The sequence below is a fragment of the Rattus norvegicus genome, chromosome 1 (genome assembly GCF_021556685.1).
Source record: "Rattus norvegicus strain SHRSP/BbbUtx chromosome 1, alternate assembly SHRSP_T2T, whole genome shotgun sequence".
Lineage (NCBI taxonomy): Eukaryota > Metazoa > Chordata > Mammalia > Rodentia > Muridae > Rattus > Rattus norvegicus.
In genome coordinates, this window is record NC_141534.1 from 166,037,727 (window position 1) to 166,062,067 (window position 24,341).

The 24,341-nt window shown below is 50.8% G+C and overlaps 1 protein-coding gene and 1 long non-coding RNA gene across 9 annotated transcripts in view; one reads left to right on the top strand and one right to left on the bottom strand.

Annotated features, from left to right (window-relative positions):
• LOC120099889 (uncharacterized) overlaps positions 1–18,769 on the top strand; it is a 29,402-nt gene extending 10,633 nt beyond the window's left edge. For 2 of the 5 annotated variants that reach the window (XR_015652066.1, XR_015652064.1), the window contains one exon: positions 18,098–18,769. This is a non-coding gene — a long non-coding RNA (uncharacterized LOC120099889). Of the gene's footprint in view, positions 1–8,619; positions 11,159–18,097 lie in introns of those variants that run through there. The other 3 variants (XR_015652070.1, XR_015652067.1, XR_015652071.1) reach the window with 2 other exon arrangements.
• Positions 1,936–24,341, bottom strand: part of Dgat2 (diacylglycerol O-acyltransferase 2) — a 30,422-nt gene continuing 8,016 nt past the window's right edge. For 2 of the 4 annotated variants that reach the window (NM_001012345.1, XM_087631138.1), the window contains exons 2-8: positions 17,416–17,544; positions 12,932–13,039; positions 12,486–12,556; positions 6,909–7,113; positions 6,259–6,433; positions 4,991–5,193; positions 1,936–3,040 (exon numbers count right to left, since the gene is read on the bottom strand). In NM_001012345.1, the coding sequence (NP_001012345.1) occupies positions 2,886–3,040; positions 4,991–5,193; positions 6,259–6,433; positions 6,909–7,113; positions 12,486–12,556; positions 12,932–13,039; positions 17,416–17,544 (1,046 nt within the window). In that variant the 3' untranslated portion in view covers positions 1,936–2,885. Of the gene's footprint in view, positions 3,041–4,990; positions 5,194–6,258; positions 6,434–6,908; positions 7,114–12,485; positions 12,557–12,931; positions 13,040–14,069; positions 14,343–17,415; positions 17,545–24,341 lie in introns of all 4 variants that reach the window. The other 2 variants (XM_087631232.1, XM_087631189.1) reach the window with 2 other exon arrangements.

The following is a 24,341-nucleotide window of genomic DNA, read 5'->3' on the forward strand; positions in this document are numbered from 1 at the left end:
TCCTCTGAGTTCATTAATCTGGCTTCTAGCTTAGGACAGAGCTAGGTACTTGTCAAAATGTGAGGCATTCAGACAACCCTGTCACATTTGCCATGGAACCATTCTCAGCGCCCCCTTGTGGTTGTGTCTGGGATCCAGGGGAAGAACCCTGGAAATGACTCAGAATGCCAGGGTTGCAATCCCCATTCTCTGCTCAGCAGAGGATCTTCTGATAAGGTAGTTCCTTCTAGCACAGCAAAATTCCCAGCATGCAGCTGGGGTCCCCAAACTATAGTTGAAGATCAGAGCTGGCTTCAGCTCTGGACACACTGCTGCCTGGTGTAAGGGAACCCCCCACTGGGACGCAGCATTGATTGTTATCAGCAGAGGTAGCTGAGCTTCTTAGTACACACTAGGCACTTGCTAATAAGAAATGTAATCCTTAGGAATGCCCTTCCACCGTGGTGCAGACTGGGTTAGGGCCAGGCCTTAGCCTGGAGCCAGAGGCTTCTATAGCTGCAGACTGGGGCAGCTGGGACTAGGATTTTGGTGTGGACTAGTTCTCACCAGAAAATAGGCCTTGCCTCCATCTAAATGAAACAGCTGTTTTCTGGCCTGAGCTTTCATGCTCCTGAGCACTACCGAATGTAACAGAAGGCAGCAGAGCCCTCCTGCTCTCTAGCCTCTGTCACCTGGAATGTAGAACTCCCTGCCCTCAAAAGAACCAATCCTCACAGACCCAGTGTGCCCACTGCCTCTGGACATGGAACATCAGCAGTGCAGTGCACCAGCTACTTCCCCCACCCCTGCCCGAGGCCAGCCTAGTCCCTACATCTTCAGGGAAGCTGGGCTACAGTCTGTCATGGCCCTCCTTATTCCCACGGTCTCTGCAGCCCACTCATGGTCCAGGCAGAGGAGACGCTGTGAGGTGGAGGTGTGGCAAACAAGTTGTGGGACAGGCATGCTGGCAGTGAGGAGGTTGGAATGAGGTCTCTGGTCTAAGTGTAGTCAAACTGAATGAACAAGAACGGAGGGTAACACCTTCTGAGACCCGTAACCCTACATCAGGTGACATCAGCCTGGTCCCCACCTTTTTAGTGTAGCTGGGACCAAGCAAAGGGGACTGTTTGAATAGTTCCAAGGACCGTCTGGCTCTACTGTTCTAGGGCCTGCTCACACAAACTGTGAGCTTACAACGAGGCTTCCCTCTCCGTATTGACCTCAAGTCTAAGGGAAGGCTGAGATACCAGTCCCAAGGTCAGTCACCCAGCAGCTTGTGCTCCTTGCTGTGTGCTTGCTCCTCTCAGCCCTGCAGTGAGCCGCCCTGTGGAAAGGAATACAGGGCTAGGAGCTGCAGTGGCCTCTGCTAACAGTCAGTGAGGGAGGCGTCCTGCCGTCACCCGCATCAACAGTGGGACGCTTCCTTGCTCAGGCTTGGGAAGCTTTTAGCACTGGCCAACACCAGCAAGCAGAGGGCCCTGAAACCACCTAGCTTAGGACAATAGAGCAAATGCTTAAAGTCACTACTTTTTTCTTCTAAAACAAAAGCTTGTGTGTATGGGCATTGTTGCGTGCACATGTCTGTTGCACCACCTATGTGCCTTGTGCCCACAGAGGATATCAAATCTCCCAGGACTGGAACTACGGATAGTTGTAAGCTGCCATGAGGATATCAGAAATCAAACCAGGGTCCTAAACAGGACCCAGTGTTCTTTTTTTTTTTTTTCTCGGAGCTGGGGACCGAACCCAGGGCCTTGCGCTTCCTAGGTAAGCGCTCTACCACTGAGCTAAATCCCCAGCCCCCAGGACCCAGTGTTCTTAACCATTGAGCCATCTCTCCATCCCTGTAGCCACTAAATTTTGAAGCCAATTGTTACCCAGCCAGAAAGAGCCCTCGAAGTGCGCCCTGTGCAGTGGGATAGACAGTGTGAGTACAGCATTAAGCAACAACGCATAGGCTGTTCTTGTTTCCATTTATTAGTCTAGGAATATACAAAAGTGTGACATGGCAAAATCTCATGGAGAAAGCAGAATACACAGGAGGGTGGCTTTCTCCCGACGCCTCATAAAGGCACACAGGTGAGGCTTGGTTGGGGGTGGCCTCCTGTCCTGGACCCAGTGTGCTGCACAGGAAGCCAGGCACCTCTGTGAAGAACAGAGGCCTCTCCTCACACCAGACTTGGGGTGTGGCTCAGGAGAGCTCAGGTGGCTGGGAGAACATCTCCAGAATGACGCTGAGCTGTGTTCACGATGCCAATCTCCAGAGTAAAACCAGCCAACAGCAGCGAGATAACCCAACATGGCACCTGTGGGACAGCCCTGTCCCTAGCACAGTGTACAGGAGGCCAGGGTAGGCTCAGATTGGAGAAGAGGAGTAGGTGGGGAGCAGAGGACACTCGAGCCGGGCATTCCAGATGTTATCTACCACTCTCCCCAAGCGGAACCAGCTATGCCCCCTCATCCTCCCCTAAGTAAGAAAAACCTGACCAGCAGTCACGTGTTGTGGGTGGGAATGGAGGTGTTTTTAAACGTGGCCTCCGTCTCTTGAGAATCCCTAGAGCGAAGAGGATTAAATGGCTGAGTCACTAAGGGCTGCCCTTCCCCAATTAACTAGGGCCAAGTGTCTGTTGTTTGGGGAACACTAGAAGGGGTGGATAGAAACCATCAAGGCCTATAAATGTCAGCCACCACCTTAGGCAGGACACACTAGAAGTGAGCTTAAAATACTGACTCTTCCCTTCTTAAAAAAGATCTAACATTGCAATGGTTTAACAAATTATAATTTCTTTTAAATAACCCACAGACACCCATGACGCTTCCAAATTTACAGAACAAAATGCACTTGAGAACTTGGTAGAAAAGGATTTGCAGTCATTCCTTCCAGGAGCTGGCACCCATGGGCTGGGTCAGTTCACCTCCAGCACCTCAGTCTCTGGAAGGCCGAATTTGGTCTTGTGATTGTCAAAGAGCTTCACCAGGGCCTCCATGTACATGGTGTGGTACAGGTCGATGTCTTTCTGGGTCGGGTGCTCCAGCTTAGGGACGGTGATGGGCTCCCCCACTGCAGAAGAGGGACAGAGGTTCCGTCAGTCAATGTCACGGAGTAGCCCATTCTTGGGTGCCCAATGTGATATGACCCCATGCTGTGTGCTGACCATCATGGCCTGTCCTTTTGCCCAGATGAGACTACGGCCTAGCAGTGTGGGAAAGACCCCACACAAGAGTGTGGCCTCTGAGTACTGGTGAAGCCCTGCTCCACACTCTGCTGGGAGTTCCGGAGTAAGCTGTGGACCAAAAACTTTGCTTTTGCTTCACTCAGGACAAACCCCACTACTTTAGAGCCTCAGTTTACCCATCTGCCACCTGCCCACCCAGCATCTGTATCATAGAGCTTTCCTTCTAAGGCTTCTGGGAAGAAAGACCATGCTTGAGCAGCTGTGAGGGCCAGAGAGGAGGACGGTCCTCACACCATGCTTAATTTGTCTCATCCTGTTTCTTGTTCAAGCCCGGCAACCCAGCCCAGCAGCACTGTTCTGAGACTTCTCCCAGATGCATACATACCCTCCCCACCACCACCCCTTCAGTGCAGGCTACTGAAAACCCTAGGCTGGCTGCCTGGCTTCTGCTTTTGGCCCATGCTAACCTTTGTTTTCCCCTCGACCTAACAGCACCAGGGATCACTTAAAGTTGTAGATACGAATGGCTCTCACCCAGTCCTCAAAGTAGCTTCTCTTCACAGCAGGCAGAGATGATTACAGAAAGCCACAACTGGTCAAAATCTCATCCTGGGGTGCTCAGCCCTAACTGACAGGTCTACAATCCAACCCCACACCCAAAGCTGGGGAGCATCTCAGAGGAGGAGACAGAAAGATTGTGAGAACCAGGGGAGCAGAAAGTCTGATAAGAGATTTGGTCTCCTAGAAATGACAGGGAAGCTAGACCATATTTCAACAACATGGTACCTGAAACCAGGCTTGAACAATGGCCAGACAGAGAAACACTAGCACAGAAGGGGAACTCTTGGGGGTGGTACTCCTAGACTAAGAACCACACACAACTAATGATGGCTGAGAGGAAGAATTAAGTCTTCTCCCAGGAATAAATCCCCTTTGGTAGTCCAACACTAGGAGCTTAGCTCTGAAATCCCGTGCACACAGGCATCACTAGAATAAATCAATTGTGCTTGAGCTCCTCCCAACTGCCCACAACCTGCAGTTGAAGAGGCTGCACTGGCTCAAGCCCAGGTCCCTCAGCCACCCATGTGAGGAGTGCTGCCCTGCACTGAGGACAGGCAAACGCCTACCCTCAACACACAGGTACTGCCTGACCTTTGGACATTCCAGTCCACTCTTCAGGGCCCTATGTACCCATGAGATCTCAGGTCTGTGACCTTAAACACACGCCCACATGCACGCATACACACCCACAGCCCTGATCGTTGATTTTCTGAATGCTCTGACTTGTCCCAAAAGACAAACATACACGGCTGGTCTTCCCCTTAGGTCTATGTTCGCTTACTTTTCTTTCTGTTCCTCAAAGAATCAATACCTTTTTTTTAGAACTCTCGTTAGGCAGTTTTTATTTTATTTTGAGCCAGGGTTTCATTATGTAGCCCCAGCTAGCCTGGAACTTGCTATGTAGATCAGACTGGCCCCAAACTTGCAGCAATTCTGTTTCTGCCCTCCCTACTGGGATTCCAGGCTTGTACAACTGTACGGCTCTTCCTCCCTCATTTCCGCTTTGAGTTCCCAGGCAGCAGGGCAGGCTGTCTCCTGGGTGGGCATGCTGTCGAGTAGAACAGCAGCATAACCCGACAGCCTCCTCCTTACAGCTGCATGGCCAGTGCTGGAATCAATACCCTTTCCTAATAGGTTGCAGCCCTGGCTCAACTTCCTCACCCCCAGGACCCAACTGCTCAGGCCCCTGTGACAAGGTTGTTATGTAAGCCAGGTGACTTGCCCAGGATCTTGCCATGCTCAGGATGGCCTTCAGCGTGCAGGTTAGGACTCACCAACGGTGGTGATGGGCTTGGAGTAGGGCACCAGCCCCCAGGTGTCAGAGGAGAAGAGACCTCGGCCATGGAAGATGCAGGGGGCGAAACCAATATACTTCTGGAACTTCTTCTGGACCCATCGGCCCCAGGAGCCCTCCTCAAAGATCACCTGCTTGTATACCTCATTCTCTCCAAAGGAATAGGTGGGAACCAGATCAGCTCTGTAAGAGGGAGGCCCAGATTAGTCAGACTCCATCACTGGGGACCTAGAAGACCTCATCCAACAGGATGTCTGCTGTCCAGCCCAACTCAACTCCCTTACAGCCCCAGATTCACCTCATGTTATGGCCTCAGCACACTAGCTGTCCCTGTCGCTCCCTGTCATTAGTTTGGTCTAATAGAGCACACCATCAAACAGCCTCTCCTAAAACCCGAGAGGAGCTCATTCTAAGATTCATGGGGCCTACTGGGTCAGTGCAGTGAGTCCTCTCACCCTAGTCAAGGCTCCCACAGTTGGGATGTGAGCGGAAAGCAATGACAGAGTACAAGGGACCTGTCTCTAGACCTTCAGCTCTGACCCCCAAGTCATGGATCCTTAGTCTTCTCCAGTGGAAAATGGGTACTCAAGTCTCCTCACCCGCCAAGAAGTCTAAGAGATCCTAGAAAGTGGCTTTGCTTATCAGAGTACGTCCCTGGTTTTCTAGAAAGATCAGCCTTCCAAGCTGCCAGCTCTTGTTTAAAGGTCACCCTTCCAACAGGCTTTCCCTTGTACTTCAAACAATGCTATCTCCTCCCTCATCTCGTAGAAAGAGAGACCGCATACCTGTGTGTTCTCACTCCAAGGATCAAACCCAGGGCTTTGCATAAACCAAGTATCAGTTCTACCCGAGTCTCACATCTCTGACCCCTCAAGTGGTAAGTAAGCCTCCTCACATGTCCTGCATATAAGACTAATCTCTCTCTCTCTCTCTCTCTCTTTCTCTCTCTCTCTCTCTCTCTCTCTCTCTCTCTCACACACACACACACACACACACACACACACACATACACCCCCATACACACACACATATACACCCCCATATATATACACACACACATACACATATACACACATTTCACCCACACACACACACACACACACACACACACACACACACACACACACACACACCTTTGCGCAACACCTGGTCAAGCCATGCAGTGTGGACACTTCTTTGCCTTCCTAGGGTCTGGGACCCATTGTCCTGGTTAGAAGAAATCCTGCCGCTGTGTGTGTAGGCACTTACCCATGGCGCAGGGCCAGCTTTACAAAGCCTTTGCGGTTCCGCAGGGTGACTGCGTTCTTGCCAGGCATGGAGCTCAGGGATTCAGCTGCACCTCCCACCACGATGACAATGGCATTACCACTCCCATTCTTGGAAAGCAAGTAGTCTATGGTGTCTCTGTTGACAGGGCAGATGCCTGGGGCGAGGGGACACACAATCAGGATTGCTCATGGATGCATGCCCTGTCCTAATATACAATCAGGGATGAAATAAAAATCTCTATAGCTAGGTCCCAGACCTGTTTCCCTCTCAGAAGATTATGGTCCTTCCTTCCTACCTAAGCAACTCACTTTTTCTGATTCTCAGTTTACTGATCTGTAAAATGGGGGAAGGAGATACAGAGTAGTTTTGAGAAAACAATTAAGCAAGATCTAAGAAGCCCTAGCTCTGAAGTCCACCGGTGGGGACCACGGCAGGGGCACAGATGAGGCAGCACAACGGCTGGTCCATCTAGGAAGTGGGTGAGAGGATGTCACCCATGATGCCCCTAGAGTATCTGCTGCAGGCTGTCTTCCTGTATGGGCCCAGGGAACAGAACTTCCTGCGGATCAACAGGGAGGCTCAAGCTTTGACAGTGGAGCCAAGGAGGAGTAGCTGAAGTGGATCCTTACCTCCAGACATCAGGTACTCCCGAAGCACAGGCATCCGGAAGTTGCCAGCCAATGTGGCCAAATAAGGCCTTATGCCAGGGAACTTCTTGCTAACTTCGGTGGCCTCCGTGCTGAAGTTACAGAAGGCACCCAGGCCCATGATGCCATGGGGATGGTATCCAAAGATATAGTTCCTGGTGGTCAGCAGGTTGTGTGTCTTCACCAGCTAAAAGGAAATCCTGTGTTAGGCCCATCTGGGCGAGGAGTACAGGGCAGACCCAGAAAGGGGAAGGGACCTACATCTCGTGCCTTGTCACTAGGCAAGTAGGACAGCAGAGACTTTCCAAACCTGTCCTCAGTTCTTCTTATTGGACGTCCAGTGCCAGTGGTTGGCAGCTACTGGGCTCAGAGTCCCCGGGTGGCTGCTTTTCCCTTCCTTCTCCTTATAGCCCAGCCAACCACAGCCCAAAGCCACTAATTCCACCAGCCTCCTGCCTTCCTGCTTCTGGGCTCCTCAGCACAGTGACTTCCCAAACTCATAACCAAGCCGGGACACTCAGACATCACTGGAGCATCTAGCCTTCACTGGGTACAGTCTAGATCCCAAGTTTGGCAAGTAGAACCACGGCTTCAGGTCTCCCACTAAGTATTCCTCAGAGCAGGGTCTGCCTGGTCCCTGCACACTGCAGGATCTTTAACAGATCAAAGGACAAAGCATGCAGCCCTCCACCCACCTCTTCATACTCCAGTGTGACAAAAGGACAGTACTGCCTGCTAGAGCAAAGCTTTTGCCGAACATCCAGGCTCAACTTAGGTTCTGAGGCAGGATAGGACAGGACAACATCGCCCTCGTGCCAGGCAGCCCTATCTGTGGGAGGCGGGGGAGGTGGCTGGCTGTGTGGCTGTGGCAGCTAATGGTCTGAACTCCTGTTCTATCAACAAGTTGTCCTGAGATGTTCTGAGGGATAACTGGCTTCCTAAGGAGCCTGAGGTTGAGTCCCTGGGAAACCCCAAGCCACAGGGGGCCCCCAAGCCTGAGACTGAGACAGCTCACTAGGGTAAAGTGCATATGGAGCTGCTGAGGGGAGGAGGAGGAAAGGCTCTCTGTTCCTAAAACATCACTCTCTTAGATTAGAAAATAGACCCCCCCCCCCGAGACAGGTTTCTTCGTGTTACAGAGCCCTGGCTATCCTGGGCTCACTTTGTAGACCTATGTAAGTTTGTAGGCTTGCCTCAAACTGCACTCCCATTATGGCCCAATATTCAGAATTTTTTTATAGGAAAGTAAGAAGAAAATGAACATCTGCACTATTACTTCCATTGAAATAAACCACTTGATCATTTTCCTACTTAAATAGGCACAGGTCTTTCTTCAAAAACCACAAAATTCCAGGCTTGTCTACATAGTAAGTGCCAGGCAATTCAGGGCTACACAGTGAGAGACTGGCACTGATGATGGTGGTGGTGATGACAGTGGTGGTGATACCATTCCCCCCATCCCACACACCACACAGCCGCAGCATCAGTACTGTCTTCTAGGAAACATATCCTCTCTGAGGAGCTTATCACAGTCCCCTCAGTATTGGTGTCCTCCAAGGGGCACTTCCCTGCCTCACAGCCATGCTGTAACGACAGTACTCAAATCCTGACTGGTAGATATTTAAAATGTATCCAAACTTCCCCTCCTAGAATAATGCTTTGATAAATAGCCCCCTTTTATCTATATTTCCAGATCCAGATAAACTTCCAGAAGTACAATTCCTGATCTGGAGAGGCTGCCCTGCCCCAGGGAGGGGCACTCACACCATCCCCATCTAAGTGCCTGACAGCATCCCTTCCTGCACTGGCTAGCAGAGTCCCTGGCTGTGGACGGATGTTCATCACCCAACTTTCCTCTGCTTCAGTCCCAGGACCCTCCTAGCCCTTCTGCTCAGCTGGGGAGGTGGGGACTGAGCGGGGTCAGCTGCTGCTCTCAGCTCTGGGGTGGAAGCATGTGTAAATGTGAGCAGGCCTCCCTCCATGTCATCCCTGTTGGTGACTCTCATTTCCCTTTGGCAAGCAGGTTAATACTGTCCAGCAGACAACTCTCAGCTGGCCACCAAATAACCAGGGAATGGGAGTGGGCGCCGCCAGGGATGGGGTGGACAGCAAGGGAATCCCCACGGAGCTGGGCACACCCACTGTATGTACAGGCTGCTGCTCTGTGCTCTGCTTGAGACAGCAGGCAGGTCCACTCCCCAGCCAGCTCTTACTGAAGCACTGTGGCCAGTGTCTACTGCAAGGCAGGCACTGAGGGGGGAGCTGGTACTGTCTCTGGAGCCAGTGGCTAGACTGTGAGACAAAGCACAGAAAGGGTTACAGTACCCTGATGATCTAGGCTATTTCTTGATGACAAACTAAACAAGTCTAGAGAAAGGAGTCACTACCTCCCCTAGGGAAGTTACAATGAAACACACACACACACACACACACACACACACACACACACACACACACACACACACACACACACACACAGGACCCTGTGGTAGTGATGGGCTACTCTCAGGAACCAAGCTGGCCCTTTAAACAATCCCGTCCCTCCCCAAGGCTCTTATCTGATAGGACACAAGGTTCTTAACATCTTTGGGTCACTGTACTGGTTAATGGCCCCCATGCAGTACCAAAAAGAATAGAGACTTTGGATATAGTCCTGATCTGATTCCTGTCACACTATCCTTCCCAAGACTGGACAGGATGTAGGGAGGGCGAAGGTCACTGCTGCTGACTGCTGTTGACATGCCTACTGGGTAGCAAAGTCCCAGCCCAGTGGTGCTCACGACAGGCCAGGTGGTGAGTAGAAGCCTGGGCACATCCTTGGCAGATCACTCCCCACACCCTGCTCCCAGGACAGGCTTATACCCTAGCCCCATTCAGAGAAAGGCTCTCAGTCCCAGAGAGAGAACAGCAGCAGCTTGCCCAGGCTTACAGCAGGGCACGTCAGCAGCGTCTTGTGACACAGTCTCTCCTCTCTGAACCTTGGTCTGCAATCTATGAAATCAGGCAATTAGAGAGCTGATCTGAAGCCCAGAGAGCCTTTCCTAGTTTCCAAAGGGAGCAGAATCCCAGGACATGGGACACTTCTGTTACAGGTGGTTATAGTCCCAGTGGCTGCAGAAAGAGCCAACCCTCCCACTGCCACAAGAGATGCCCTGGGCCAGCTCGGTGACTTTGGAGGGGGAGCTCCAAAGAGGAATGGAGCAAGTGACACTTGGGTCTAGCTGGAGATCTCTGTTATAGAGCTCGTGGCAGGAGCTCAGGAAAAAGAGGCAGAACAGGCAAGTCACACACAGCTCTAGGGCGCAGAGCCTCAGACCCGACGTAAAGCAGCAAAGGACAAAGGGTAGAGCCCGTCACGCTCCGGGTGAGGCCCAGATACCCTCACAGGGCAGCTCAACAGATGCCCCATGAGCTCAGTGGGACACAAATAGTGAAAATGTTGGCTCACTGGCTCTTTTTAAGATTTACTCATTTATTTATTTGAGACAAGAGGGTCTCACTCCATAGCTTTGGCTAGCCTAGAACTTTTCTATGTAGACCAGGTTGAAAATCCAGCTGTGTCTGCCTAAGGCATGTGCTACCATGCCCCACGAGATTTATTTTTACTCACGTGTCTGGTGGTTTTACTTGCATGTATGTCTATGTACCATGTACATGCAGGGCTCTCAAAGGCCAGAAGAAGGTACTGGATCCTCTGGAACTGGAGTCATGGACAGCTATGAGCTGCCATGTAGGTGCTGGGATTCGAACCCAGGTTATCTGGAAGAGCAGCCAGCCCTGTTAACTACTGAGCCATCTCTCCAGCCTGTCATTTGGGTCTTTTGAGGTGGTAGAGGATCCGTTGGAGTAGAACAATTGAATGCTCTGGTCACTTGCTGCAGGTAGGGGACTACCAGCCTGGCTGGGAAGACAGCAGAGCAGACCTCGTAGCGTCTCCCTAGCATTAACTCACTTGCCTTCACTTAACAGCTCCAACTTGCAGTTGAGACAAATGGCATTTGGGAAGGCTGAGAAAGCTAACACTGAGTAAAACCGTGATAGGATTCACTAGACCGAAAGCCCAGGGCTCTCTCTCCTCCATCACCATGGCCAAGAGCAGCACCTGACAGCCCCAACACCGGCAGGTCGGTGAATGGATGGCAGAGCAAGAACTTAAACCCTGGGGGTTGGGGATTTAGCTCAGTGGTAGAGTGCTTGCCTAGCATCCGCAAGGCCCTGGGTTCGGTCCCCAGCTCCGGGGGAAAAAAAAAAAACTTAAACCCTGGTTCTAGTCAAGATTTGGGAAGAGGAAATCTTCCAAGTTGTAGAGATGGCTGGGGTCAAGTCCCAAGAGCAGTGCAGGGGAGGAATGCAGGGCCACTTCTACCTCCTGGGGCAGCTCATCTGGACATCTCAATGCCTGACTCACAACAACAAAGGCACACCACCCCCTGTCAGGCACAGAACACTTTCACACTCACTTACTGCCTCTGTTTTCAGTTCTCTGCCTTCTGCTGGGTGGCCTTAGCAGCAAGGGTGTGTCAGGGCTCGGTGCTCAGAGTGCTGGCCAGACAGGTTCCCACTGTGGGGAAACCTACACCACTCACAATCCTCTGTAAGCCTGCATACAAGGCAGGGCCAGTTGGAGCCAACAAGAAACCAACATTGTTCCTGGTGGGGTGGGGGACACAAATGCCCCCCTCCCAAGCAAAGAGCCCTCAAATAGCCAAAGGCACACTAGGAAGAAACCCACAGGGGACATGGCAGGAGGCTGTGTCCTGGAAGACAGAGTCCCACCCTGGATGATACTGGCCTCCATCTCCCAGCGTGAGCACCTGGACTCCACTGGACTCTGCTCTGAGTAGAGAGGCACTGCGCCCCAGTGGGAGGAACCCGGGCGCTGAGGCAGGGCAGCAACAGGAAACCATTCAGCTGTTCACTGGCTTCACCAAACTGTTCTTCTCTAACCTCCAGGTTCCTCTTTGGTCCAAAGGGTAGTGGAGGGAGCAGTGTGGAGAAGGACAGAGGCTCCCTTTCTCCTCACACCTCACACAGCTGTTTCTCACACTCAGGCTTAAGCTCTCTCCCTGCCCTCTCAATGCCACACCGCCTTAACAGTCTAGCCCCACCCTCTAAGTGCTTCACCTCTTGGGTCACCACATTTTAAGTTATAACCTCAATCTTAAGTAGGAGAAGCAAGGCCACAAAGCACAGCGATGCCCGCCTGCCTGCCTGCCTGCCTGCCCCTTACATCGTACAGACCCTCAGTGCAGAATTATCTTTTAGAACCAAACAAGTCTTGCTTTCCCCAAAGAATCAAACGAGAAGCCAGTGAATACCATGCTTTCTCCCATCGCCTTGGCTGCCTAGTCCAACTGCGGCAACTCTGCCTCTTTATGGCTGAAAATAGTAGTGCTCTGTCTCAAAGGCCTTGATTTCACTTCCCAGTACACAGATCCAACAAACTCCTGTCTGGCATGGAGTCAGTAGAGTCTGGACCGACGCTCATGGTGGGAACCCCAGACAGTTCAGCCCAGCACACCGTCTACATCCTCCCAACACAGCACACCACGTCTTTACCTGGATGGGAAAGTAGTCTCGAAAATAGCGCCACACGGCCCAGTTTCGCACCCACTGTGATCTCCTGCCACCTTCCAGGAAACAAAGCACAGTGTTGGGAAGGAGTGGGCGCGAGGGGCATTTGAGCAATGCAGGCGAGGCGAGACAGAGACAGTAAGAACCCTGAGGGATGTATGTGTCTACCAGCCCACATAGGATCACTGTCCCTGCCCAGTGGGCCCCTTCCCACATACATTCCCTCCCGCCATCCCTTAAGAAAGGTGAGCTCTGTGAACACACCAAAGGAGCTTTGAATCGCCCACCCCAAGCCATACACAGCCTAGCCCAGGTCCTTCACAAAGTAGGTGTTCCAAAAAAGGACGCAGCAGCCAGGAGGCGGGGCGGCAGCTGCGCAGAAAGCTTTCTAGGGCGCGGGGTGAACACAGGTGGGAGACGCGGACGCTCACCTTTCTTGGGCGTGTTCCAGTCAAATGCCAGCCAGGTGAAGTAGAGAGCAGCTATCAGCCAGCAGTCAGTGCAGAAGGTGTACATGAGGATGACACTGCAGGCCACTCCTGAGGGGCAGAGGACAACAGGTCAGGTTCCCGGGCCTCCTGGCTGGGCCAAGGCTTCCCCCTTGGAAGGGATGAAGTTTCCCATGGTGCTAATCTAGGCAGAGGGCCCGGATGCCTAGGCACTGGGAGTAGTGGGTGGGTGGCTGGCTCAGTGCAGAGCCAGCACAGGCCTCACTTCTTAAGATTCTGGTGAGTCCTAGTGCCAGGGGCACCTGGCTTGAGCAGGACGAGCAGTACAGGGAGACCTCAGTTTCTCGTGAAGCAATCCTTCATGTCTGCTCCTTGAACGGCCCCTTTGCCAGCAAAGACACTGGACACAGGAAAGGAATATCAAGTATCTCCCTTTCCTTTTGGAGATGGGCTAAGCCACTGAGTCACTAAAGCTGGGTGACTTTTATTTTGTTTTAGAGGAGAACTTGGCAAGAGTGACTTGCCCATGCTTACCCAGAGGAGAGCCAGGGTTTAAACTCAGACTTTGAAGTCCAAGGTCCATACTCGGCCTTAGAAGTTCACCAAAGATGACAACTCTCAGATTGTGATGGGGGTGGATGGTGAGGGGTAGAGTCAGGAGTGAAGGGGACTGTTGTCACAGGAGAGCTGTCCCCTTTAACATACAGGAGGCTAGGCAGCCCCGGGACAGAGCCAAAGCCCACCAGGCTCCCTGTCCCCAAACACTTAAGAGTCTCCTGGAACATCTACTTTGGACCTCCTGGCAGGCCATGCAGCTGAATGGCCTGGCCCAGAGGAAGGAGAGCCAGTATCTCATGGCCACCCCTAGATCCCTTCATCATGGCTTCTTTTTACCCAGTCTTTAAGCCCCAGTCAGATCCTTGTTCCTGCAGAGTGCTCCTCCATATCAAACTACCCCACCTACAATCTCTTGCCTCAAAAGGGGCACTGGATGGGGGCGGAACTCAGGTTTCATGACCCTTTCCGTCTACACTGTTAAGCCTGAGTTGTTTCCATTGCAAAGAACAGGTCTGAGTGCAGATCTCTGTGACCCTCAGAACAGGGAAATTGTGGCTCTCACCCTCTCTCCTGAGCCCAGGAGAACTAAAACCAGACGACAGTTTCTGGAGAACAGGCATGTGGTTTCTTAGGACAGTTTAGCAGTGGCACGCACATAGGACGCTGAGTCGTGGGAGGCGTCTGCAGCCCACACACCCTGTTGAGGATAATGTAGGTCCTAAGGCAGCTGAGAAGAATCCTGCTTATATTTAGGCTGCACATACGACACCGTTCCAACAATTTGCCTCGTGCCCCCTTCCTTGGTCCCAGAAAAAGGTTCCTCCGGCGCCAGCCTCTGCAGTGTCCAAAGCAAAGAGAGGAAGGCTCAGTTCAGTTCAAGGGGGCCAGGACTCAGAGTTCAGAAAGGGTGTAGTGAAAACATCCTACAGCCCTTGCTGCCGGGAGGCTGGTTGCCATGGGGAGGAAGGTTATCACTTCATACCTGTCCTTTCTGCATGACTAAGCGAGAAAAGCCCAAGGTTGGTAATTCCAGCCCTGGCGCTACGCAGCTGCCCCCCCCCCCCGCCCCTCAAGATGTACATTTTCTCTCACCACCTGCCTGTCTAACAGAGCTAAGTCCATGAGAAACTCTGGAGCTAGAACAAGGTGAGATTAATCTCTCCAGCCCAGCCACCAACACAGAAAGGGCTTTAAGTAAAAAGAATGAGCCACCTGCTGGGATGGAGGCTGAAAACTTTAGAGTCTCTGGAGGCAGAGGAATGTGGATACAGACAGACAGACAGACTGACAGATATGCCAATTAGGGCTACACAATGAGATCCTGTATCCAAAAACCTCACAGAGGAGGCTTGGGAAGACAACAATGAACTAGCCCATAAAATGGTCTCCCTTTTGGAGAACCTACAACAGCTGCCTGTGCCATGTCCTCAGGCTGAAGCCCTCCAATGCCACTGGGCCCAGGACCTGTTAGCACAGTGACTGAAGCATCCTGCTGTTCCACAGAGACTGCTCAGAACTACCTGCGTACATGCCTCCCTGTACATGGCAGCCTCACACAACTCACACAGCAGAGCTCTGACCCCCGCTGGTGTACAGGGCAGTGTGTGGGTGCCCTTTGGAAGGACACACAGCAACAGGGCTGTGGAGAGAGGGACTCTAGGACCAAGCATAGTCAGAGACTTGGCCACCCCCGGGCCTTTCCTTTCTTATAGAGGGCTGGCAAGATGAAATGACATGATGTTGGGATGTAACACACGATCTGGAATACAGTAAGTGCTTATGGGCCTGTATGGGGGAGCAAAAATGACATCCAGATTTCCTTCTGGATTCACATGGAAATTCAGCATTTCCTTCACTAAGTCACAGAAGTATTAGCAAAGCCTGTTGACACGATACCTACAGATGACAAGGGTGTGTTCATACTGAATTATGACAGCCTCAGCAATCTTGATACTCCATTTATTACTACTTAAGATTAGTAATTATTATAGCTGCCGCCACTTTCTCACTCGACATAATAAAAGAGCACACATTACTGAATGTCCAGCTGGGTTTCAAATGTTTACATAGTTACATTCCGGCAATATTAGCTCCTTTAAAACCCAATGTACTTTATTTATACAATTAAAAGAACCAAGAAGGCCCACAGCTTTCACCAGAATTCTAGTGGACTAGATGGCACATTATAAAAACAAAACCAAAGACTGTTTAAGAAAAACATAAAGGGGCTCCATTGCAGCTTCACAGTATAGCAAGCCTCTGCCGGCAGGTTTGGGACACAGAGGGAGTGGCTGTGACTGCTCATGTAGTAATTAACAGCAGCTTAAGCAGGCCTGATCATCTTGCCCAGGTCTAGCTCTCACCTACACCAACTAGCATATTGGAAAGACACGCCAGGCCAGTTTCTGGGCTGTGGCTGGGCCTCACAGATCATTAACCTACAGCTCGGGGCCAGTCCCTAGTTCCTATCACATGCTCTCTGGGCTAGGATTGCACAATTTACTCAGTGCCCCACAGCCAAGTTCTGACCCACTAAGGCAAGTGGTGGCTTCTAGTGCAAACAGAGACATCAGGAGCTGCCAAAACAGACTAGGAGAGGACCGAGAGGCTGGGGTCACTCAAGTCTTGTCTTGGTTCCTTCCATTTTTTTCTGTAGCTCTAGACAAGGCTCTGTCCCCACTAGGTCCTTCCTTCCTGTCTGAACAAAGATGAGATTGCATTATCTCCTCTACTCTGGTATTCTAACAAGAGGCCAAATGCAAACCACACTCAGGGGCTGGGCCCTGTCCTCAAACCTCTGCTTCTTCACCTTTCTGGGACCATGTGACCCTGCAAGAATCTGAGGATAGCTCCAGCCTTCCTAGCAATAAAAGTGCATACATGGTCTTACATTTAATTTTAATTAAATGTAATCAATGAATCACCACAGCCTCTCCATTAATTCTGAATGGAGTAGTAAGGGAATGCACTGGGCTTTGGCTCAAACTCCAACTCCCACCTGTGCAGTGGGAACTTGACAAAAGACATTCCAAGAACCTGGCACATGTGGGATTTGTTCCCTTTGGTCTACACCGAGGGCTGAGGCTCTATGCCTGCCTCAAGGACAGCTGTTCTCTATTGTCTGGATGTCTGCCAAGCTCCCATCATCCTGGGCAGTTTGAAGAGAGAGCCTGAAGGCCTGGCCACAAGAGCCAGACACGTGGTGCTCTGCAGCAGGTCTATCAGACGCTAGCCTGTGCTGAGGACATAAGGCCTGGGCATGAGAAGGTCCCGGGTGTTCCTAGCTGGCAAACATTGAAGCACCTAGCCAGTCTGCACAGGCAGTGTCACAAAGCCAGCACAGGCAGGGGAGTGGCTGGGGATAGACTCAGCAAAGGGGATTAGGCCTGGCATTGGAATCCTAGAACACTCTAACCACAGCATCCATGCAATGGGACCACCAGCAGGCTCTGTGTAGGGGCTTTCAACCTTCATCTTCAATCCCCGGGATGCCTACAAAAGGCATGTGAGGTGAGCAGCAGCACCTTCACATTCAAGAGGAGGGTACTTGTTCTGAGAGGTCAAGAAGCCTACGTAAAGTCAGAGCTTGTCTGGAGTGGGTCTCAAACTTGGCGATGCATGCTCTAAGGCAAAGCAACACACCTGCTCTTTGCCGACAGACAAGGTGGGACTGACTGTAAGAGGGGCACATGCTTCAGGCATCCCACAGAACCAGAGTCCAGGAAGTTGGGCAAGTTAAGCTGCAAAATAAAGCCATACTATATCTATGGATTATGTTTTCCTGCATACCTAATGGTGGAGTGTTTGACCTAAAACATGGGAGTAAGTGGCAAGAGGCTGGGGAAGAAGATAACCTCACTGAATGCAACCATGTCCGCCCCACTCAGCACCACCCTAGGTGAGCTTACCTAGCACCAGGAAGGATAGGACCCACTGTAGGACTGAGATGACCTGTAGGTGTTTTTCCACCTTGGATCTGTTGAGCCAGGTGACAGAGAAGATGTCTTGGAGGGCCGAGAGGATGCTGGAGCCAGTGCCTGCAGGAGAGGATGTTCGTTTGTTATAAACCCGCTCTCATCTATGTTAATGGAGAGTTTTGCTGGATATAATAGCCTGGGCTGGCATTCGTATTCTCTTAGGATCTGTATGACATCTATCCAGGCTTTCATAGTCTCAGGTGAGAAGTCTGGTGTGATTCTGATAGGTCTGCCTCTATGTGTTACTTGACCTTTTTCCCTTATTGCTTTTAATATTCTTTCTTTGCTTTGGGTATTTGGTATTTTGACTATTATGTGACAGGAGGAATTTCTTTTCTGGTCCAATTTATTTGGAGTTCGGTAGGCTTCCTGTATCTCTTTCTTTAGGTTTAGGGGAGTTTTCTTCTATAATTTTATTGAAGATATTTACTGGCCCTTTAAGTTGGGAATCTTTGTTTTCTTCTAAAACTATTATCCTTAGGTTTGGTCTTCTCATTCCTGGATGTTTTGGGTTAGGAGATTTTTGCGTTTTACACTTTTCTTTAATGGTTGGGTTGATGTTTTCTATGATATCTTCTGCCCCTGAGATTCTCTCTTCTATCTCTTATATTAGCCCAAAAGCTTGGATTACCCAAGATACAATCCACAGATCACATGAAGCTCAAGAAGAAGGACGATCAAAGTGTGGATGCTCCAATCCTTCTTAGAAGTAAGAACAAAATATTCACAGGAGATATGGAGACAAAGTTTGGAGCAGAGACTGAAGGAATGGCCATTCAGAGCCTGCCCCACCTGGGAATCCAGCCCATATACATACAGCTACCAGATCCACACAATATTGCTGATGCCAAGAAGTGCATGCTGACAGGAGCCTGATATAGCTGTCTCCTGAGAGGCTCTGCCAGAGCATGACAAATACAGAGGTGGATGCTCGAAGCCAACCATTGAACTGAGAACGGGGTCCCCATTGGAGGAGTTAGAGAAAAGATTGAAGGAGCTGAAGGTGTTTGCAACCCTATAAGAACAATACCAACCAACCAGAGCTCAGAGAGACTAAACCACCATCCAAAGAGTACACATGGACAGACCCATGGCTCCAGCAGCCTATGTAGCAGAGGATGGCCTTGTTGGGCACCAAAGGGAGGAGAAACCCTTGGTCCTGCCCAAGGCTGGACCTCCCAGTGTAGGGGAATGTCAGGGCAGGGAGGCGGGAAGGGATGGGTGGTTGGGTGAGGGAAAGGGGATAACATTTGAAATGTAAATAAAAAATATCCAACAAAAAAAAGAGCCTGTTCTCCAGCATCAGACACCTCAACATAACACACATCCCACAGATGCCTTGCTAGATAAGTGAATGTGGGCCACAGAATCAAAAATAACTGAACCCCACTCAGCCACCAAATGTCTTCCTAATAGCTGTTTTACTGCCTTCCCTGAATCATAGTTTCTACATAGGAAACAAGGGGATATGGTACTGGGGAATCTAAGAGCTTGCCCTGGACTTGGGCCATATATATAGGAGGCCAGATCTCTTCTATCTCCTATGCCCCAAACACATATCTTCCTTTATCTGGGCCTAGTACAAATATTTAATCTTTGATATCTGTGGCTATGAGGTCAAGGACAGAAGTTCAACATCCAATTTGCAATATTTTGTTTTGATTTTTGTCCAAGTGTACTTTGAGCATCCTGGATCACTGCCCCACTCCCTTTATTCTGGGCACCCTTCTTTCCATTAAGTTGGCTCTCATTCCCATCCCAACAACCAATCCTATACCGCCAGCAACTCAAGAGGGATTTACATGCGTCTTCACTGTAGTCCCCAAAGCTTGGGGCTCAGGGAGGATCCAGGGGGTATCTTGTTGGGGAAGCTATGCTCCCAAACACTGCAGATAAAACCCAAGCTGGTGTTTGGAGTGGTGTTTAATAAGCAAAGACACACAGGACACGGGGAAGCACCTGAGCTAGGGCTGTACCTATGTTTGCTTCTAAGCAAGTGCCAAGACTGGAAATCAGGACAAAATGTGCTCAATTCACTGGCTCTGTAGTTGGAGACCTAGGATGACCCCTGGGCTCCAGCAGCTGACAGGTAGTGTGGCCAGGAAGCCTGGTGCCTACAGGAGAGGTGGCACTAGAGAAGAGTATGGGTGAGGTCCCAAGACCACTCATTCCAGTCTTAGACTAAAAAGAGGCCACTTCACACACTAAATGTTGAGCCCAGCTGTGTCCCTTTGTCAGCCTATTTTGAGTGCCTACTGTGTGCCACCCAAACACTCCTTTCCTACTGCCCACTGCCCAGGGCCCAGGACAGATGCCTGTCAGTCTTGACCTTGAATGTCTCCTGACCATCCGCCCTGGCCCACAAGCTGGGAACCAGGAAAGAAGGGATCGAAGGGTTCACATTTGAGTCTTTGCTCTCTGTCAAAATTGATAGCAGAAAGGTCACAGCCAAGTTCAGAAAGAAGTATAACTCCTCTCAGCTGAAAGCTCACAGCCTCTCTGATTTTCAGACGTAAGTAGGAAATGCCAGACATTCCAGTCCTTTCACCTCCTGATCTAATAAACCAGATGAAGAGGGCGTGGCACTGTAGAGGCAAACTCTCCGTCTCACTCTATATGTGTGACCCCAGGGGAGAGTATAGGATTCAATGCCAATGACCGTCACACACTGAGTACTCAATAATATACAACAGGAATGGTGGGGCAAAGGCACAAAAACAGAGTTGGATCCCACAGCCATTTCAGAGACTGGTGCATTGCCCCTTCACCTCTTTTGTAAATCTTCTGTCGTAGGCCCCTTTCTCTTATGGGCCCTTCCCCCAACCAGACTTGCTCTTTAGGTTTCATCCTGAGCCCTAAAGGGATCACACATTTTAGCATGAGCAGAGTTACCAGGCAGAACAACCCAGGATTCCTGCCTCTGTTCAGGGCACATTATTCTCTATACTTTATATTGGGTTCAATACAGCACCCAATGAATGCAAAGGACTCTGACCATTGGACATATCAAGTTCAAGGGTGGACCAAACTCAGGGCCTGGTACATCTGCCCACCAGTTGAGCCTAGATAAATGACTTGGTCACAATTATATCTAAAGGTCTCATGACCTTCCCTGGACTGTATGTGGGGACAAGTCTCACACATATGTATAAGAGGAATGAACCTCCAAGATGCAGTCTAAACTCCTGACGTAAGGCTGGTTGGCTACATCACTGTCAGCAACAATGGAGGTGAGGGTTAAGCATAGGTAACCATCGGGCAGGCCAGGTACCCTACTGGCAGGAAGACAAAAGGTTCTGTAGCAATGTCTTGTCCTAAGCATGGTCTAGGACACATCATGTCACCTGTGAGCAGGTTAGAAATGACAGGGTCCAATGAGTCGATTCTGCAGTTGACAATACCCCCAGGTGCTAAATTTGAGGAACAACAACTAGAACTATTTAGTTTCCCATGGAGTAAGTGAGTGAACCAGGGTTCAGCCTTCTGCTTGTCAGGAAATGAATGCATGGCAAACGCCTTCTGTTATCAGCCCCACCACTACAGCAGGAAAAACCTCAGGCTAGAGTTTGGAGGAATGTTTAAGGAAAGGCACACGGGGCATAGGAAGACACCTTGAGCCTGCTGGAAAGTGAGGCCCAAGCCCAGGCCTGAAACCCTCACCCTAGGCCAGCAGGCCTTGCATTTTAGTCAACACAGCCAACTGTAGCTGGTACAGCACTCAGCTTGGGGGAGGCATGTAGAAACTCCTTACTGGTTATATGCCCCATCCAAAACTGAGTAAGCCTAAATAAGGAAAAAAGCAAAACAAAACAAAACAAAAAACACACACAACATCCCAAGTCCCTCCAATCTTTTGAAACTGCTTAAAATAGAGGAATACCCCATTTTGTTAAGCTCTCATCCCATTATACAGACAAAACCAAGGGCCTGAGAGACTCTGCGCAGGCCATATCTATGCAGGCCAGAGCCCATCCTGTTCTTATCCTGCCTCACTGGACCAACCACCTACTGCCTGCCCTGCCAGCAAAACGGGAATGTAGTCCAGGGAGGACCTGCTGCATTTCTGGGAGAGGAAATGGCAGATGTCTGGAGAGGTTGGGGGTGGACTGCAACACTACATTCCTCAGATGCACTCCTACAATCCTCCCTGCCTGGCCTGCCTCAAGTCCAGGCTCCAGTGGAAGCCCTAAGGGACCTAGGAAACAGTGACTGCCCCTTAGAGGTGACATCCTGCTTGACACACTATGCTTTTCCGATGGAGAGGGCTGTACTGTACCTCCAGGGAGGTACAATCTTCTCTTCCCTGGGGACCACCCAAGCCTGGAGCCTGACAGAGGCTTTCTAGCCCCCCGGGAGGTTGTCTGTGACAGTAAAGTGAGGAGAGAGCAGCAGGGGATGAAAAGGAAGTTCTCCCTCTCAGCTCCTGTACTCTCTTCCTTGTACAAAGGACATAGTTCAAGTTGATTGTCACGTGAGAGCAATACTGCCCGAGGCCTGGTCAGTTCTGATCTACATCTGGGTTCCCAGTGCCCTGACAAGGCCTGGCTAGTATAAGAGAAAGGCACTCAACTCTAGCCAATCAGGATCCTAGGGCAGAACAGCAAGAATGGTACCTGAGGAGGAGCTCCTAAAGTTTGGAATCCTGGGAATCTACCATCATCACCCCAATGTGATGCTGATCATGCCACTGTCTCATAGTACTCCTTAGGGGGGCACAAGACAAGGAGGGAACCAGCATGAGTGTGGGACTCTATTCGAACCCAAATTCAGGCTTGCATTTGCCCCAGTGCTGCTGGTCTCAAGTCCCTTCTGTCTTCTCCCCACAGGGAAGCTGGGGAATGCTGGGAAGGGATGGAAATTAACCTGAGGGTAAATTAGAACCCGTTTCATGTTCTTTTTGTTTGCATTTTGTGTTTCAGTGATTAGCTTTGGTTTTGTTGAGTCTTGTATAGCTCAGGATGGCTTCAAACTTGCAATTCCGCTGCAGCTTCCTGAGTGCTGAATGACCAGCATGCTACAGAAGGCTTCTTAAAGAGCAGCGAGGGGCAAAGGCCTTCAGGCTCTATCTGGTTCCAGCTGTGCCACCAATGCAAGCTGGTCAGGGGACTTTTCCTTTCTGGAGTGAGTTAGATCAAGCTCATGATCCCTGGTGTCCACCTCCTGGTCATAATTTGGGCCTTCAAGTTCACCAGCTTGCAGCAGCCCTGGGACAATCACCTGGGGAACCAGGAAGTGAAGGTTCCCTTGTACATCCACAGGGCATAACCAGTCTTTGCCATCTGGTTGTTATACTTCCCCTACTCCAGCTTGGTTGGCAGAAGTCCAGCTGGTGAGGAAGCTACAATCAAATGCCACCACCTCCACGCCCTGCCTGCTTGACTCGGAGGTTGGGTGGTAAGAGAGTCTTAGCATCCAGCCAAATCCAACTTCCTCATCCCAAGCCTCCCTGGGCACACCCACTCTTCTGTGTTCTTAACACGGCTCCAGTCTCACAGAATCCCTTGCTCACCCACCTCTCTCAGTGACTTGTGAGTGCCAAGACTGGACCTGACTCATCTGTGTGTATAGAACATCACACAGGGATATGGCGAGGGAGAGGGGCACAATATAAAGATTTGCTGTATGGCTGGACAAATCCAACATGGCTGGCTCCAGAGGAAGCTGGGTGCCCAATTTCACTGGGTTGCTTTCAAGAATCCAAACCCTGCTACGAAAATGCTGAGCCTCTCCTGCCATCTCTAAGCACGGGCTCCCTGACTTACGAAGGGAACCTCCACGTGTAAACATTGATAGTGTAAATAGACTAGTCCTGTGAAGTCAGGGTTCCCACAGGCCACTCAGGAGGCAGATCCCTGCACACAGCTCATGTGCTACTCCATGTCTGGAGGACAGATGGAAGGGAATGCCAGATAGGCCCAGAGCAGATGTCTTACCACCCTACGCCATGCCACTATCTCATAGTACTCCTTAGGAGGGCACAAGACAAGGAGGGAACCAGCATGATGAAACTCGAAGAGATTGACCTCACGGAGAAGGCACAGAATGCCAGCCAGACTCAGAGTAGGTATTTGGACACCAATCCCTTCAATCACTTGAACAATGCCATGGTACAGAGGGCGGGTTCCCCTACTAAACATGGCAAGTCTACACCCAAACGCCGAGTTAACACCTGGATGAGAAGGGCCGCCCGCTCTGCCTACACTGTGCCTCACTGTCACGGGGACAGGTCTGTGCAGACTGGCTGTGCGAGAAGGGAGAACCCCACCCAGTGGTTCCCATAGCCAAGCTCCTGCTGAGGTCACCAGAGCTGCCTGATCTCGGGACCCACGAATGGGAATGACATGACCTGTGTTAGACCCTTCTTGTTCAATACCTAATATCGGTGAGCAAGGAGACTGCTCCCCGGGGCCTCTTGGCTCTCTCTCACCTTTGCCCAAGAGTGGCAGAATGCACCTAAGAGCGTACTGTGGGGAAGGGCAACCCTGTGGGGCTGTAACATGAGATGAGTAAGACAGCGCCCTGAGCATAACCCTTGAGAATAACCTCAAGGGCTTGTTGGGAAAGATTAAATGAGAAAATACATGGCAGCTGCTACCAGACCTGATGAGCGGAGTCCCAATCCCTGGACACACATGGTGGAGAGCACCAGCTCCTTCAAGCTGTGCTCTGACTTCCATACAGGGATTGTAGCTTGTGTGCATGCTTGTGTGTGTGTGTGCACGTGTGTGTGTGCACGTGTGTGAGTGTGTGCGTGTGGCCAGTAAGGCGAGGCAGTTGCAGCCTTCTCCTCCCAGTGGGAAGGACATAAAGACTGGGCAGACGGCTTTTCACTCAGTGTGCTAATGGTGGGACAAGGC